Here is a 19564-nt window from a genome sequence, read left to right as displayed (position 1 = left end):
TGGTGATAAAAGTGGCATCAGTGATTTACGCAATGAGTTCCAAGTTGTCATTTAGCTTGGCGGTATCTTGCAAGTGCCCTGCTTGTTCTATTGAGTGACGCGAACAGGCCCTGATGAGCGTAACCCAAAAGGTATCTTGAAACACGCAAAGCCTGAAATAATTGTTTGATCCTTTTTTTTTTTTAAAAAACTGGATTTTGAAAAACCTCAAGTGATCTGCATAAAACTGTCTTTGAAAAATGTCAATTTTTGTATTGAACTTTTGAATCTTACATGTATACATTTATAGAATTGAATATTATTCAGTCAGTGTCTCCAATTTCTTGGATCAATATTTAGCACATCATAGAAACATTAAAGTTTCAGTAAATAGTTTAATATTGTTTACACCAGAAACATTGGCAACACATTTAAATGTCAATTGCTCGTGTGCAAAATGAAATAGCAAATCAGATATACAATTATCACCTTTGATATTTTTCTTAATATTCTTACCTGAACAGAAATATTAATGATCTTACTTTAAACGTTATAGCGGAAGTGAATGTTCCTTTCAAAACAGCAGCCAAAAATCACCCCCTTCCCCACACCCACGGATCAAAGTCAATTGTACACTTTTAAGCCTTTTTTAAAAAACATGCAACAGTTGCAAAAGACTCAACAGCTCATTTACAAATTTGCTATTTATAATGAATGTACTGATACACTGAATGACCTTTATAAAAACAAACAAAAAGGCAAATTTTATATAAACATAAGATAATTGACAATTGGTTTAAAAATGTTTGTTTACCAGTTTGTACATTCTTAATTTTGGTGTGTGAATATAATGGTCTGATTATACTACCAAACAAAAATATTTTGTGCTATCTGGTAAAAGGCCTGCCAAAAGAAGGTAGACAAAGTAACCAAACCATTATTTATAGATACTGGTTTATTTAGCCAAATTAACGTCTCCAAAATTAACAAGGACTGGTGCAGAATAATTGATAAATTACCCACTGCCTTTAGGGATATGTTTGTATAAAACCCTTTATTTAAATTGCACTTAAATTCAAGATGTGTCTGGCATTGTGTGTGTCCTGCATTATGTGACCAAGCTGCTTTCTCTGCTCAACTTTATTTTCAAATGCTGTATTCTAGATAATACTAATGCAGCTTTATGTGGGAGCTACAGTGTTAAAACTGTGGTAGACATCAAAGGCAGCAGCCACCCAAAGTGATCGTCAATTGCTAAAACTCCAAAGATCGAACCCTTTTCGATATATTGGATATTAACATTTACTACAACGTCACCTTTTAACTGCACATTTTTCACCAGTCACACCTTAATCAGAGAGGAATTATGAACTCCGCAAGTAATATGATAAAGCAGCTGTGCTGATGTGAATATTTTTACAACATATTTTACTAACGTTCTAAAGTTTATTTTCTTTCTTACTTGTCAAATAACAGCGCAAAGCATGAAAAAAGCTATATATAACATTCCTCACCTTAGCCTTCATGCAGTCAAGAGGTCAGAAATGACACATTAATGATTACGCAGCTTAACAATCTTTTTCATTAAATCCCAAAAATATATTTATAAAAAGTTCAACTGTGTGGTCAAAGTTAAAAGGGAGTACTATCCATTCTTACTTTAAAGTACCAGTGAACACAACAATAAAGTGAATACTGCAGATTTAAAACTTCACTGTAAGGCTGAAAAATCTGGGCCATTTTGTTTGTTTTTAAATAAAACCAGAAACAACGTTTTTGCCAGGCTTCACCATGGATCCGAATAAAGACTTATCAGGTGCCAAGAATTTTTCATTTTTGACAAATTGCATGTAAAAACAGACAACAAAGCAAAGATAAACAGACGGTATGGAAAAAAATTAAACCCAGAGACATTAATACATACACCGGCTAAAAACTTTAGAAAACAATTTTTTTTCAAACTGACCATGTGGCACTCAATCTCATAGTGTTCCATAAAATACAATTAGCACCTGACAGTTCATACACTGTAATAACCACAATTACACCGAATTTCAGTTCAAACTGCCCACTGCAGTTAAAATTACGTTGCTATGTAGAATCACTATCTTTTGTTTGACAAAGTTTTAACTACAAAAAGCTTTACATTTCACCTTTCCTACATGCTACAATTTCTCATTCATAGAATACTTACTTGGGGCTAAAGGCAAAACTTGAAACCACTAAGCACTGCAACTGTGGTCAATTATGCTCACATTCAAAGTACAAATTAATGATTTTTTTTTTTCAACGGAGACTTCTTACAACTGCACAACGCAGTTTACTCAACACATTTCGCTGGAACAACTGGTCACCAAAGCCTACAGAGACAGCATCGTTAGCAGTCAATCCAAACTGCTATATTTGTAATTTTTTTCACTTTTAAATAGGTTTCACTGCGGGCGGTAATTTAATATGGGACATTCTAGAGGTCTACAACTGCCAAGGACCTTTCCAATAAATTGGCTCTTTTGACAAGTTTTCCAAACTGTGGTCTTGATTGCAATTCATTCAACGGTTGCTACTATATCGGATACCCGTAAATAGCCCTTGGTTTGTTGAGATCAATTTCTGTCTCGTAGATTTTGCAGGACAGTACTGTCCTTTAAAAGAAATAAGACAACACGCAGTGCATTGACCCAGACAACAAGCTTACAATATTTTCATGCCAGGCTGACGTGGACTTCCACCAACACAGATCTGGATTAGTCAAGAGCAACAGCAAATTGCAGACAAATGATAACTCACTTATTAATGAGCACGGTCTTACTGTTTCCAGAAGACACAAGTGGTTTGATTTCCGTGAAACCTCAGTTTTGCCAACTTTTGAAACGGAAGTGAAATAAAACCCCAATTTTTTCAGTTACCCAGAGAAATTTAAGCCTCAAAATGCAACAATATTTTGGTAAAGGAGTTCAAATCCTATGATTTAAAAACCTTCCTGCTTCCAAAAAGATGCTGATAACATGCAATGATATGTAACTAAAGGCAACCGGTAATAGCCTGTACAGAGAATGAGTTAACCATTTCAAACTGTGGAACATTCTTCAAGTGAATACTGGACAGAAAGGCTGGCTTATATCAATACTATGTGCATCAATCTCAGTATTTATAGAAGGGTTCCTAAAAACTTCATGACATTTTTCATGGTTCTACCACACTAGTATTCACATTAACTGAGACTAAAAGAAAACTGCTCACTCTCGATCAGCCCACACATACAAGTATTTGGAAAAATACATGCAGCAGCAAAAAAATGTACAGTACAAGGAAAATTAGCCTTCCGTACATAGCTTCATGTGCAGATGCAACATGAAGGGCAGATAAAAATACTAAACCTATGATTACTTGAACCAACTTAACAGATCACCATATGTGCTTGCAAGCCGCAGTAGTGAGTAAAAGCTGGTTTTGTCACCGGACTTTGTGGGAGTAAGAATACAGTTGCATGTATCCAGGGCCCAAAATGATTCAGACTTTATATGACTGAAGTATTACATGTATATTAAATGTGAACACATCCCTTGAGTTGTTTCGGAACACTTTAGCCGAGTCAGAGACCATTCATTTGCTTTGCTCTGAAACTCATTTCTACCCTCAAAATGCAAAAAATGATAAAACAATGGGCAACAAACTGTAAAAGCTGTATTGCTGTGTGTACTAGAGGTCATAATACAGGTAAACTATGAAGCAGTGTATACTGTATGACCAGTATATCCATATTATATGCATATTGCCCGTCAGCATCACAACATTGTTCAAATCAAGTGCTAAATCTTGGTGACTATAAAAATTATGGAAAAGCACAAGAATACAGCAAAAATTAAGGAAAGGACTTTCCTACCCAAAAAAAAACAATTAAGCAAAGTTTATTTCAAATATACAAAATACTTGTGTAGGGAGAAAACCTTTTAATCTTTATCCTTTTAACTCAATTTACTTTCCTTTTGTCTTTGTCTTTGGTTTTATTTTTTTCTTTTCAACATTTGTTGTCATAGGTTATGTTGCTCGAGGGATTTCACTCTTTTATGGCCTAGCTTTCTTCACATCTTCCTTTCCATTATTCATCAGCCTTTTCCCCAACCCCTCTCCTGAATCCTCCCTTCCATCTCCAAGACATCACAGTCTGACTTTCATCAACCACTGAATTAGACTGGGACATGAGGGGAAAATGCTGGACATGTAGCATTTACGGGCTTTTGCAATGATGCACATGATTTTGAAGACCAAAGGTGCATGATAACTAGCAGGAAAAACCAAGTCTGTAATTGGCACCTAGTTCTTCGGTTCAGAATTCCCCAGGTCCTATACCTGTCACTTTGAGCACAAAAGAGTTCATCACAAAGAAAATATTAAACCGTGTATTAAATACACAGAATAGTATCGTAAATGCACACTATTTTAAAAAATAAAATCATGCTCATGATTTTGCAAGACTCCCCCCAACCCCCCCCCCCCACAAAAAAAAACCGTACTTCGCACATTAACATACATCCATTTAATTCTGTGAGGAAACCTCTATCCAGCACTGTAATTCTTTACAGGTTTTTAAAAAAAATTCTAAATGGCTACGATTCCTCTATTACCAGAAACACATACTGCAGTAAAATTGCTTTTATATATAATGACAATGATGCACTTTATATTTTGTACAGTGTATGCAACATTTCCATTCAGTCAGACCATGGCCCGATAAGGGCCCTGCATCTTCAGGAACTGGATGATGAAGGACGGACCACCAGCTACAATCTGTGGCGGGAGGTGGCTGAGTGGGCAGTTCTCAATGCTCATGATGGACAATTTGCTGCAGAGGGCCAGCTCAAAGGGAAGGCTGTGTAGATTTGGATTATCATTTAAATACAACTCCTCCAGATTTTCCAGTGTACCTGCAAAAAAAAAAAGTGCAAAGTGTTTAATTAATGCAATTAATCCCTTGTACTGGATACATACAACAGGTTAGATTGCACAAAATAGTTATTTGTTCTAAATCCATTCTCAACTTCTAGGGAAAAACTAACACAAAGATCTTAACGGATCGTAATTTTTCCTGGAGTACAACACAACCAGCAAACTCAAATCAATGGGTGTGTCATAGACTAGAGGTTAAGGTTTATGTCAGTAAGTTCAGTAAAGTAGATTAGTAAGGAAGCAGACTGTCATAACACAAACTTTAACAAATCAATACAAATTAACAAAGTGTAGAGTCTATTTCAAGACTGAGACGGTTTAATACATAAAATCACCTGATTTCCACCACAGCAGGGCATTAGTAAATCTAAAATAAAATGGTCTCATTATTTAAAACAATACAGGGTTCAGAAATTCTGCAAAATCACTATTTAAAGCAAATGTTTTGCTTAATTATTTGGCTTAATTATTTATCTATTCTGCCACACAATAGTTTAAGCAGATCCAAAAATGAAATCTAGAGATCAGCGACGTCAGGTGTCCGTATCTTACTATGTTTGTCTATTTTCCAAAACATCATTTCAGTTGCTATTCAAAAACAATGCTTTCTGCAATGACAATAAAGCTTTTCTTTGGAATGGAGATTGTCTTAACGTGGATCAATATTTAACGATGGGCAGGAATGTGTGAATTCCTGCAGTGGGTCCTTCACATTTGAAACGGCTACCCCTCAGTTCAATCCATTAAATGATTAGTTATAGGGCGGCACGTGACAGTGGTTAGCACTGGGACTGCGGCGCTGAGGACCCGGGTTCGACTCCTGGCCCTGGGTCACTGTGGAGTTTGTACATTCTCCCCATGTCTGTGGGGGTTTCATCCCCACAACCCAAATATGTGCTGGTTAGGTGGATTAGCCATGCTAAATTACCCCTTAATTGGAAAAAAAGAGATAATTGGGTACTCTAAATTTATATTTAAAAAATGATTACTTATGCCATTTGCAAGAAAAGTAGTGATTCCCCATTGAGTTCCAAATACAGAGCAAAGGGACAGATAACAAGTGGAAAGAGCTGCAAAAAGGAATCAAAGGAAATGCTTGCAAAGGAACAATGGTGGTCAGATAAAGGCCCTCTAGTCTACCTAGCATGTCCCATGCAATTGCAACCCTTTGCTTATCCCGTAATATGCATCCCCACATGATAAAATGTAGGTTAATTTGAAGGAAGTGTTGTGTGGAGAGTTCCTCGCTGGCTCGTCAAAATGATCAAAACTATCTCCTGAATTACCTGCTTGCGCTGCCCAGCCTAACCAGAAACAAGTTCTGCTGTTGCTTCAAGGAATTTAGCAAACATGGCAACCTGTTCCAGAAGTTCACTATTGGGAAAAGAGCCATCTCCTGAAATCTAACCTCGATCTGGTCATACACAATTTAAAATTGGGATCCCTGGTGTTCCCTAATTATTCAAATGTGAATGGCTCTTAACTGTGCCGTGAAATGGCCGACTGAGCTACTCAGTTCAAGGGCAATAATCAGTGGGCAACAGTGCTGGACTCGCCAGTGACACCCACATCCCACCAAAGACTACATTAAAAAAAAAAATTGGAACAAACTGTCAACTGAAACGCAGCCCATTCTCTTAAAAACTTCTGCTGCATTACCTCTACTGACCCCCCCCCCCCCAGGGGTCGACACACCGCCCCTTTGTGGTTTCATCAAAAAACAATGTTATTTTTAAAATGTACATGGATGCCATCCAGTTCTACCTCACCGCCATCGCTAAATAATCCTGCATCCAAAACTGGATGAGTAGAAATTTGCTCCAATTAAATATTGGAAAGGCCACTGCTTTTGGTCCCTGCTCCAAACTCCGTTCCCTAGCTTTCAGCTCCATCCCCCTCTCAGGCAACAGTTTGAGATTAAAACCATCTGTTTGCAACCTTGGCGTCAACATTTGATTGCAAACTGAGCGTCCCATCACATATTCAAGCCATCATTCAGACTGCCGTTTTCCACCTCTATCACCCACCTCCGCTCTTGTTTCTGCTCTAATGCTGCTGAAAACCTCATTTGCACCTTTGTTATCTCTAGACTTGACTAGTGACACCCACTCTTGGCTGGTCTCCCAAATTCTACTATCTGCACTTTTGAGGTAATCCAAAATTCTGCTCCCCTTGCCTTATTTGCACCGAGTCCCATTCAACCATCAGCCTGTCTTGCTCACCCTCACTGGTCAAGCAATATCTTAGTTTTAAAACCCTCATCTTCAAGTCCCTCCACTGCCTCACTCTCCCTCCCTATCTGCATAATTTCCTCCAGCCTCATAATCCTCAGATGAAACTGCACTCATCTAATTCTGACCTCTTTAGCATAGCATCCTTGAGCATAGCATCCCTGATTTTAATCGCTCTACCTTTGGAATCCTTGCGTTCAGTTACCCAGGACCTAGCCTCTAAAGTTACCTCCCTAAACCGCTCTGCCTCACTATCTCTCATTCCTTTAAGTTAAGCTTACCTCTCTGACAAAGCTTTTGGCTACCTCAATATTTCCTGATGTGGACTGGTGTCACATTTTGCTTTTATAATGCTACTTATGAAGCATTTTAAGATGTTTTATGTCAAAAAGCACAATACAAATAATATTGTTACAGATAACTAAAATGGTTTGCACTGGAAATTAGTCTTGTGATCCTCCTTTGCATCCTTTCCAAATCCTCAATATTATCCAGCATGGGGAAACAAAATATATTCCAACTCAGGCCTGAAGAATGCTCTTCTTGCAACCAACTGGCCTATTATTGTGCCACAACACTTTATTTGCTTTAGCGATTGCTTCGCACTTATCAAAGCCAACACAAAAGGTTTATATGAATTTAAGAGAATATGTTGGCCATTTCTAAAAATAGAGATTCATTAAGAAAACAATGGAGAAACTAATGAGATGGTTTAATAGCCTGGGGCAAAAATTGTTGAGGCACTTGAATGATTTTCCAAAATACAATAGATTCAGCAATTACTGGAATAAGGTTATTAAGAGACAAATTAACTGGGCATTTGGACAAATTTTAGCTCATCAGAAAGTCAGCAAGGATTTGCAACGGGTTTGTCATATCGCACAAATCTAGCTGAACTTTGAAGAGGTCTGAATGCTCACAGGACGTGGGCATTGCTCACCATGCCAACATTTTTATTGCCCACCCCCAATTGTCCTCAAGTATATCAGGCAGCGTCTGTGGATATTTATATGGATTTTTGGAAGATATTCAACAAAGATGCCACATCAGACTTCACAAAAATGAGTGCACATGGAATTGGAAGTAGTCTATTGACTTGGATGGGGAACTGACGGTTAATGTTCTCAAATTGGCAGGATGGTGGATCTACAGGGATCTGTACTGAGGCTTCAACTTTTCACTATAACTAAATGGAGCATAATGTGGGAAATGTGAGGTCATCGACTTTGGACCAAGATAGATAAGAGCATCTTTAATTGTCAAGCTGGGAACTGTGAATGAGCAAAGAGATGAGTGTCCAAGTGCAGAAATCATGAAAAGCTAGTGGACATGGAAAAAAGTCATTAAAAAGGTTGCGTATCCCTTATCCGGAAATTCCAAAATTCGCACTTTTGTCCCCCCCAAACGCCTATGTGACGGCACGAGTGGCAAATGCCACAAGGCTCTGGAAAGGTTCCCAAGCAATGCGCAGGTCCCAACGTGCTGCACATGAGCAGATCCCAGCACGCCGCACATACGCAATTCCCAGGAAGATGCTGTTTCATACAATCCCTACAGTGCAGGAGACAGCCATTCAGCCCATCGGGTCCCCACCAACCCTCAAAGAACACCCCACCTAGGCCAACTCCCCCACCCTATCCCTGTAACCCCACAGCCTTTGGACACAACGGGAAATTTTACATGACCAATCCACTTCACCCGCACATCTTTGGGCTGTCGGAGGAAACCGGAATACTAGAAGGAAATCCACTCAGACACAGGGAGAACGTACAAACTCCACACAGACAATCGCCCGTGGCCGGAATTGAACCCGCGTCCCTGGAGCTGTGAGGTAGCAGGGCTAACCACTGTGCCATCATGCCACCCCTCTAAAGGGCATTGCAGTAAGAGGTAATGGTACTGGACTAGTAGTCCAGAGACCTGGATTAATGCCCTGCAGACGAGTTCAAATCCTACTATGGTAGTTGGGGAATTAAAATTAATTTAATTTAATTAATTTGGTTTCGCCCACTCGAAAATTATATTCAGAAATCCAAAAAATTCTGAAATCTGATACACAGTCCCAAACATTTTAGTAAGGGATGCTCATCGTGTAATAGAATGTTGGTCTTTGTCTTATGTAGGCTGGAGGTTATATTAGAGCTGTACAAAGCTCTGGTTGGACATTATCTGGATTATAATATTCAATTTTGAACAATGCAACTCAGGAAGGATATACTGTCCTTGAAGGCTCAGGGGAGGGTAAGGAGATTCATTAGAATGGCATTCAGGTTAAAAAGGCTAAATTCTGAGGACAGGATGCATTCAACACTCTTGCCTCACCCGACTGATTCCTGGGATGGCAGTTTTGCCCTACAAGGAGAAATTGGGTCGACTAGGCCTGTATTCACTGTAGTTTAGAAGGAGAGGCAACCTCATTGAACTGTTTAAAATTCTGACAGGGCTGGACAGACTGGATGCAGTGATAATGTTTCCTCTGGCTAGGGTATCATACATGAAGAGACCAAGACCCTGACAAATAGCGAGACCCTATTCAGCAAGAGAAAGAAATCACTCTCTATACGTAAATAAAATGTTAGAAAAAAAAATAGGGCATCACTGAAACTTGTAATAAAACCCAAATACATTTTGGGCTGAGTCCTGAGTTGCTACAGGTCTACTCTAAACTCACCCTACTTCAGCAATAATTCCAAATCTCACTTGGACGCTGCTGTAGAGGTGCTGCTGTGGTTTGTGCAGGAAACAAATTAGATGCTTAATTAGACAGCAAGTGGTTTTTTGAGGACAGGGGTTATTGCTGGGGTGGAATGAAGGCACATACCCAGGAGTGCTTGGTGCTGACTGGGATGATCTGTAATTGCAAGTGTCCATTCTCCAGCAATAGCATTTGCCCCCAAGAGGCACATCATCTAAAGTTACAATAAAGGAAAGGAATTTTCATACATGCTAATTCTGATACAATATTTAGGGGACGTGAACTGTGAACTTACCAATCTCTTCAGGTAAGTGAGTAAGTAAGTTCTCTCCCAAGCCAAGGTGAGTTAGACTGGTTAGGTGGCCTATCCCTCGAGGAAGCGTAGTCAGTTGATTGTTGGTCAGGACCAGTTTCTGTTGGAGAAATATTTATAGTCTCAGGCATGTGTTCACAAAACCTAAAAAAATCTCTAGGTGGTGATTCAGGATCAGAAATTACACAAATGAGGCAACCTCCACCAAGACAAATGGGTATCCTACTTCCCAACAATATTGCCATTCCTTCCTAAATTAAATTGTCTTCATTTGGGATGTGATTGGGAACTGAAAAGGCTATATTTAAAGTTAGCCTCGCTTGTGCTGAATAATTTAATCAGAAAATTTTAAAATAAAAATTCAAACTCGACACCTCAACATGAAATGCGGCAAATTGAGACTACATGACATGAAATTATAAAGCATCTTACAGCTTTCTGCAGTTAGCTGGAAATGAACTGCAATACTGTACTATAAAAAGATTACATGTGCATTAGAGTGAAGTGACAGAAGGCTGCAGAGATTTGAATATTAATGAAGGTCAAATATTTTCTTTCGGTAAGAGCTCAACACTACAAATAAATGCAACTAGTAACGAACCACAGCATCAATAAAATTTGAACAGTTTTCCGAAGAATTTATCATAATTTTCTCCACACAAAAGAAACACCAATTTTTACGGAACAGTGAGCCCAAGAGACCATTTGGCTCTACCAAAAACATCGAAACATTCAGCGATAGGCCAATCAAACACCTTAGCAATAAGGGGTGGCATGGTGGCACAGTGGCTAGCACTGCTGCATAACAGCACCAGGGACCCAGGTTCGATTTCAACCTCGGGTGACTGTCTGTGTAGAGTTTGCACATTCTCAGTGTCTGCGTGGATTTCCTCCCACAATCCAAAGATGTGTGGGTTAGGGGGATTGGCCATGCTAAATTTCCATTAAGTGTGCAAAAGGTTAGGTGGGGTTACAGAGATAGAGCGGGGATTGGGTCTGTGTAAGGTGGTCTGTCAAATGGTCAGTGCAGACTTGATGGGCCGAATGGCCTTCTTCTGCACTGTAGAGATTCTATGATTCGAAGGATTCCAAATACATCATTGGATGACCTGCTTAAGAGGAACCGGAATACTTCCTACATCCAAAATTATATTTGCCATCTTACCATATCTTGCTAAAGTCAGCTTTGTACAGTGCATCAGTGTAACTAAATTGCCATGTTTCTGTAAGAATGCAAGTTTAACCACAGTGCACTTTGACACAACTCTAAATGAGAAATAACTCAAACCCAATTGATGTGCAATAGGTTTTGAAAACTATTTTAAAAGACATCAGTTAAGCAATAGTGCAGGCTTGGGCTTGAGGTCAGAAACTAGGACACTGCAAGGAATACAAAACCTTCTAATTCTGTGCAGTTTCTAGTGAAAGTAGACTTCCATTATGCTTCAAATTAGAAAATGCCTTTTTAAATTTAAATGATTTTAGATGGACTTCAAAAATCTGTGGCTGAGAGAAAGCTCTGGTATCTGTATGCAAATAAAGAAGGTACAAAACAGGCATGGGGAGGCCATTGATCCTAGCCGATTACCACATAATGCAGAAATTACAACACAATAGGATGTTAAACCATCGTTACCCTCTAATTCCACATCCCTTTATTCCACTTTCCTTCAATCTAGTCTCAAATGCAGATATAGCCACAGGCTCAATCGCTAAAATGGGGTTTGCCTTCCATCGCAACTCAACTCTTGGTGCAAATTTCTCTTGCTGTTACTTTTTAAAATGTTAACGATGTATTGGCTCAGTAGTAGCGCCCTGGCATTTGAGTACGGTGATTATGGGTTTGAGTCTTTGTCCAGAGACTCGAGTACAATCTGGACTGATAACACTGTAGTATTGAGGGAGGGCTGCACCGTTGGAATTATGGTCCGTTGGGTGTGCTGTTAAATGAGTTCTTTCTATCCTCTGAGGTTGATGTAAAATATCACATAGAACTATTCAAAGGAAGATTGTTGTGGTCAATGTGAAACTCCCAACCATCATCCATCACCAAACAGATTAAAGAGTTTATTTATACCATTGTTTCAGCTGAGACAATACCATGCCCAAATTTGCTGCTACATTTGGCCACAGTGACTACACTTCATTAAGTGTGAAATGCTTTACAATGTCTTGTAGTTGCGCTAAGCATTAAGTTTACAAATTCCCCTTCTCATATCTTTTCCCCGATCTCTAACTGCTGGAATGACTCAGGTCCTATGCTATCCAGAATTTTAAACAATCAAATTCTCTTAATCACATTTTCAAAATGAAAACTGCACAGGTTTCTTTCTACATGTCTGTATTTCCTCATGCCGAGGAGCTTTTTAATGCATCTGTGCTACACAAACTATTGCTTCAACATCCTTCCTATAATGCGGAGCCCAAAATTGTATGGTGGTCTGACTAAAGTTTTATATAGATTCACCAAAATACCTTAACAATCATGTTCAAAAACTCCTACGACAAAACCAAGAATCCATTAGTTTTTTGCAAAAAAGGAAAGGCCCTATCCATGAGGTGGTGCTTTTCATATTTTCAAATTAAAACTTTCAATACCTCTCCTCTTTTGCACTCAACTTATCTCTTCCCACCCCCAAAAGTATATTTATTCGTTTAATATTTTTTAACTAAATGCATCACCTCACAATTACTGACATTAAATTCCACCTGCCACTTCCACCAGCTTATCAACAACTTCTTGCAACTTCCTTTGATTGTGGAATTATACCTATTATGGTGATATCTTCAAATAAGGACAACTCCACACAGTTGATACCCTAATCACTGAGACACATCATTTTGCAGTATTCATACATTAACTATAACACAATCTGCCACATGCCTTTGAAACATTACTGGAAGTAAACCAGTATTGAATGGTTTAGAATTATTACCCTGAAAATTAGGTTCAAAGAACAAACAAATAAAAGACTGTCATTAACACCATATCTAGACTCCCGTGCTAAACTATTATTTGCCTACAGTGAAGCATTGCAGAGCAAACCTGGCCTTGGAATTCCCAGAAAGTTTTATAAAAGTCGAGTTTGCTCAAGCAATTTAGGCCTCTGCTTTGAGGGCAAAGAGGGACTTCTAGGTGGGATTATCCGTCATTGTGTCACTGGAGGGTTTAGCCAATTTTTGGAGCAGTTTAAGTATTAAGCAAGTCAAATATTGTGTTATTGTTGCTAGAGATGCATTTGCTGTTTTTGCAGAATTCTCCGGATTGCAAATAGAAGTGCTTTTAGTTTCAGCCTACCACAATGTCGCCGTGGATTATGGAGTGTAGGGAGCAATGCATTTAGTCTCCTATGCACAATACTGCAATAAAAGCATCATTAGTCCTATGGCGCACTGTTGCACGAGGGTACAAGTTTCAGTTCTTAAAAGGTGCCAGTCCTCAAAAGGAAAGAGCATTTTCATAGCAAGCATAAGTTTAAAATGTTGAAAGGAATGGCATCATTGTTTATTCCTAACCACCCATACCCTTAAAAAGAAAAGCTTGCATTTAATATAGTGCCATTAATGACCTTGGGACATCAAAGCACTTTGCAGCTAACAATGCACTTTTCTTAAGAGTTGTTACTGATTTGTTTTTAATCAATTTAAAGTACCCAATTCATTTTTTTTCAATTAAAGGGCAATTTAGTGTGGTCAATCCACCTATCCTGCACATCTTTGTGCTGTCAGGGCGAGACCCACGCAGACACGGGAGAATGCGCAAACTGTAAACGGACAGTGACCCGGGGCCGGGATCGAACCTGGGTCCTTGGCACCGTGAGGCAGCAGTGTTAACCACTACGCCGCCCTGAGTTGTCACTGTTAATAGTGTCAGAAACATTGCAGCCAATTTGCACAAAGCAAACTCTCACAACACCAGTGTGGAAATGACTAAATAATGTGTTTTGGTGATGCGGATTGAGGAATAAATATTTGACCAGGACACACACCAAAAATAACTCTCTTGCTCTTCTTCAATATTGTGTTGTGGTATCTTTTTTGTCCACCTGGGAGAGTAGGCTTGGTTTAATGTCTCGTTCAATATACAGCCTTCATTTCAACAATGAAGCACTCCCAGGCAGCATGGTGTTGCAGTGGTTAGCATTGCTGCCTCATGGCGCCGAGGTGCCAGGTTCGATCTCAGCTCTGGGCCACTGTCCGTGTGGAGTTTGCACATTCTCCCCGTGTTTGCGTGGACTTCGCCCCCACAACCCAAACATGTGCAGGGCAGGTGGATTGGCCACGCTAAATTGCCCCTAAATTGGAAAAAATGAATTGGGTACTCTAAATTTATTTATTTTTTTAAACAATGAAGCACTCCCTCAGTGCTCATACTCCAGTAGTACTCGAGGCTACAATGGAGTCAGTCAGAAGGAAAATTTACAACCAACTGAACCATAGCTGAATGTGGCATCATGATAAACTCTTCAGTGCACTTCCTTTAATGGGCAATCAAAGCATTGGGTTTCTCCTTTGAAATAATCTCTTAGGTATCATTACGATACAAGATGAAGCTTCAATATAAACTTTGGGAATTTTCATTAGAATCACTACTGATGTATTAATTCAAGGCTTCAATGCATTTGCGAAGGGAATTTCTAAATGCTTCCTATAACATTTGTTCAGATAAATTATGAGAAATAAATCAAGGGTAAGCAAACATCATTTAGCCTCTAGTCTGTTTCTCCGTTACTCCAATTTAACCAACATGCAATTCAACTGTATAGTGAATTCCTCATATCACTTTCATATGCAAATCATTTTGAAGAATGAATTTCTTTATGAATAATAAAACCATGTTTTAATTTCTATGTTGTTAATTATTAACATATTTATACCATCACTTAGACCGCCTATTTCCACATATGTAACAGTACCTTACTTTGCCAGTCTCAGCCATCTGCTGCTGAAACCCTCATTCCTGCCTTCATTACCTCTGGATTTGATTATTCCAGGAGTGTCTCGTCTCCCACAATCTAAACTCGACAAACTTGAGGTCTTCCAAACGCCATGCTTTAAAATTGCACTAAGTCCCAATCATTCATCGACCCCATGCTCATTGAACTTGAGATGAAAGATCTCAATTTATGTAAATCGAACTATATTTTTAAAATCATTTAATAAACTTTTCTGAACTAAAGGATGACTGCTACAAGTCACCTGATGCCTGGAATTGGTGACCTCTAAAGCATTATTGCACTGAAGAAAGGGACTGACATACCACTCATGGAATCACATCCGAGTTAAGGTCCATTTCAAAATCTAATTATTGAGAGGGTATGGGCATCATTTGCATCTTTATAAAGCGTACCCCTCAAGTGGAGTAGAGGGTCTACGAAGACAGCAGCTATCTGGAGCAGGGTCATCAATATGGATAATGACTCTAGGCCAATAGCAGGAATATATAAGCCACCAAACAAAAGCCAGATCCAGACACCAATTAAACATCCCTTTAGAAATTCATTGTGGAAGGAGTGGCTAGAGTGATCATTTTGAAATCTCTATATACTCAAGAGAATTCAGAAGCTACCAGTTTGTTGATTTATCGCCAACCTGCAAACATCCAACAGCAGGGCTCCAGGCTGACCATGTAACCTCCATCAGGCCCGCCTCCAAGCCTGCTTCTCTGGAAGCCACTGGCCACCCTCCGTCAAGCAGACCAAGTCTCTGAATAGCAATGTGATTTCACTATGTCAACATTGCCTTAATGGAATTTTGCAATATTGCCTTTGCCAGGAACCCGCCTGAACTGGTTTTGCAATTCTGCCTTCAGCCAGGAACCTTTCCTCTGTGAGGAAATCTCTTCCGGATTTGGACTTTCTGGACTCTTGAAATTACGTCAAATGATGTCCACTTCTGTGGGGTTTTTTTTTTACTGTTTCCTACCCTCTTTAATGAACATGTATCCACACTGGGGTCCACGCATCACCAGGATCCATGAAGCGCCTCTAGGGGGCTGTGATACTGGCAGCTGCCAGGTGACCAGCAAATGCCAGTTGCAGTGCTCTGGGTTTTAAAATAAGCATGGAAAACAAACAGGCCGGAGAGCTCAGCCTATTAGCATTCAGTGCTTTGTGAGGCCTTGTTCTGGTTGGCTCATTTGAATAATTTGATCATATTGTTGCTGGACATAAAAGCCCAAGATCAACATGAGCCGGCAGGAGCAGGGAACCAGAAGAAAGTTGTGCCAGAACTCGGCGGTGGGGAGGGGGGAGAAGAAGCGAGAGCCCACTCAAGGTAGAGGCCATCCCTAAAGTGGGTACTACTTTCAGCAGTTAATGTTAATGGGCCATGGGAGGGAAAGTTGGTCAGGGCTTAATGTGAGTGGTGAATATATTTGTGACTTGTGCACCTTTTCCTAATTCATGCATGGATACAGCTAGGAAAGACTTGTTTACATTTGACTTCTGTGTTTGAATCTATTTTGCAGCAAAAAAAAAACAGGGGGCATTGACATTGAGAACGTTTGGGGTTCCCCGATGCACTTAGAGGTGGTCATTAGGAGTTTCACAGCTCTTAAGAGTGTGTGAACCCCCTGCCTTACTGCATACTTGTGGGGGTATCAAATTGTGATTCCCCCCCTCTTCAGGTTTCAATGTGTGAATAAACAAAGCTTCCTATTCAATCCCAACAGAGCTTGTCCCTCCATGTACGGACATAGAATAAGGAAATAAAGGAGTTCAGTTATGCACCTCTCTCCTTTCTGTAACACAATCCTGATTTTAAATTTTTCATGCTTGTTTCCAAATCACCATGTATCCTTTGATTCAAAACACTCACCTGCAGATCCTTAAGATAAGCAATTTCATTTGGAAGAGATTCAAGCTTATTTTCTTCCAAGTCCAACTCTCTCAGTTTTCTTAAGTGCCCGATGCCATGTGGCAGTTTTCTAAGGAGGTTATTTGATAAGATGAGAACCTGCACATAAATCCATTGCATGGGTCAGTTAATTCCTGAATTTCATACTATTAACTATCATCTAGCTCTCGCACTTGCTCGTTAAAGGAGCACTGGAGTGTGAAAAAAATCACAAACTAATAAGACTAAATTAGCATATCACACTGTGTGGGTAATGCCAGGAAAAAGCAGAGTCAACAGGACAGAGGGGAACCTCAAAAGCACATCATATTTGATAAAAACAGAGATACACCACTTGGAGCAGAAACCATCTTAGATTGCGAGGACTGGAGCATTGAGAGTGGTAGAACATAGTAACAGGAAGATTATTTGGCAAGATCAGCAAGAACTGTTTAGAGTCAAAAAAGATTAACTTTATCATCAGGAGAACAAACGATTGAACGATCAGGAGTGAAGAAAAATGGGAAGGGAGGATTTACAGCATTTTCAGTACAGCTTTTGCAAGGAAGCAGAAAGGCTGAATGCTTGATGGATCAGGAATGTAGCAGTTGAGGTTTCGGAATAAATTTATGTCTAGCTTTCGTGTGTAATTTTATTCAGTCCTGTTACTAAAAAAGAAACAAAAATCAAACACAAAAGCATCACCACTGATATAAAAGATTGCATGCTGGCACTGTGCCTTGACATCTTTCTATGGTCTGTCTCATTTCAAACATTTGCTTTTTTCTTTCACAGATAGGATTTTGGGATTGAGGATTGAGTTATGTTAAGGGTTGAGCATTGAATACAGACAAGTTTATAATGAGGAAAGCCACACTTTGTGGATGCATACCAAACCCAGACTGGCTATTTGTGAAGTGTCAACCTGCTGCAGTAAGAATCAAGCTCTCTCCCCAAACCCACATTGCTATGATGGCCCCGATTTAATGAGGGAACAGCACTGGGGGGTGGTATGGTGGCACAGTGGTTTGCACGGCCGCCTCACAGCGCCAGGGGCTCGGGTTCAATTCCAGCCTTGGGTGACTGTGTGGAGTTTGCACATTCTCCCAGGGTCTGCGTGGGTTTTCTCCAGGTGCTCCGGTTTCCTCCCACAGTCCAAACTTGTGCTGTTTAAGTGGATTGGCCATACTAAATTGCCCCTTAGGTGCCCATGAATGCGTAGGTTAGGTTAAGGGGTTTTTGGGATAGAGTTGATGCTGAGAAATTACTTCTGTGGATTGGGGAATCTGAAACATGGTGTCCGTCTCAAGATAAGGGACTGAGATGAAGGGAAATTATTTCACTCAAAGGGTTACAGAATTCCCTGCCCCAGATGGTTGTGGATGCTTCATCATTGAATACACTTAAAAGGCTGGCCCCAGGGAATCAAGGAATATAGGGAACGGACAGGGAAGTGGTGTTGATGCACGAAATCAGCCTATTCGTAATGAATAATGGAGCAGGATCGACAGGCCATATGGACTTTTTCTGCTCCTATTTCTTGTGTTCAATACACAACCATGCTCTTAAGTACACCACTGCATTGGCCATTCTTGCATAAAATAGCTAATAAGATTAATTACAAGGCAGCGCTTTCAATTCTACAAGCCTCAAGCTGGTTTTAGAGCTCGAGTCTTACGGTAGCATGGTGGTTAGCATAAACGCTTCACAGCTCCAGGGTCCCAGGTTCGATTCCTGGCTGGGTCACTGTCTGTGCGGAGTCTGCTCATCCTCCCCGTGTGTGCGTGGGTTTCCTCCGGGTGCTCCGGTTTCCTCCCACAGTCCAAAGATGTGCGGGTTAGGTGGATTGGCCAGGCTAAATTGCCCTTAGTGTCCGAAAAAATAAGGTTAATGGGGGTTGTTGGGTTACTGGTATAGGGTGGACACGTGGGCTTGAGTAGGGTGATCATTGCTCGGCACAACATCGAGGGCTGAAGGGCCTGTTCTGTGCTGTACTGTTCTAAATACTTTTTCTGGTCAGTTGGTGAGACTTTTAGTTTGATGGATTGGGAAATCAAGAACATCTTGAAAACTGTCTTTTTAGCTGTTAAGGATACTTCTGGTGAGCTTTGTAGATTTAAATTCAATGTTCAATCTGTTTAGGTTTTCTATCTGAAGTAATATTTAACTTGAGTGAAGAATTTACTCATGTTGCCCGCTCTCCAAATCATACATCATTGCTTGCTGCGCAGTAAATGAATTGATCTCATGTTGTTCTAGTCAGTTAGTCAAATCAACCCATGAACAATTCAATCTTACTAACTAAAAATGGAAAAGGGTTTCCTGCTCCACTCCGAAAACACGTGAACAGAAATATCATCACAAATGGAAGGGACAGACATAGGGCACAAAAGAGAACACTGGTGACTATTCACGTTTTAAGATACAGGGTCCCAATCTTAATTCATGGCATCATCGGACACATGGACACACAGCCTTAATGCACAAGAGGTTCAGCAGTTTGAAAGGATTCATTTTCAGCAATTAAGCTAACATCCGCCCGCGTACACTACCCAACTAATT

The 19564-nt window shown here is 39.9% G+C and overlaps 1 protein-coding gene across 1 annotated transcript in view; it reads right to left on the bottom strand.

The window, feature by feature from the left end:
• Positions 1-354: 354 nt before the first annotated feature.
• The window catches only part of shoc2 (SHOC2 leucine rich repeat scaffold protein), a 135575-nt gene continuing 116365 nt past the window's right edge, over positions 355-19564 (bottom strand). The window contains exons 7-9 of the mRNA XM_038773845.1: positions 16985-17122; positions 10148-10265; positions 355-4904 (exon numbers count right to left, since the gene is read on the bottom strand). Coding sequence (XP_038629773.1) covers positions 4696-4904; positions 10148-10265; positions 16985-17122 — 465 coding nt within the window. The 3' untranslated portion in view covers positions 355-4695. The remainder of the gene's footprint in view (positions 4905-10147; positions 10266-16984; positions 17123-19564) is intronic.

This window comes from Scyliorhinus canicula, chromosome 16 (assembly GCF_902713615.1).
Source record: "Scyliorhinus canicula chromosome 16, sScyCan1.1, whole genome shotgun sequence".
Lineage (NCBI taxonomy): Eukaryota > Metazoa > Chordata > Chondrichthyes > Carcharhiniformes > Scyliorhinidae > Scyliorhinus > Scyliorhinus canicula.
The sequence above is the reverse complement of the archived record's forward strand: the minus strand, read 5'-3'. Positions and strand labels throughout refer to the sequence as shown.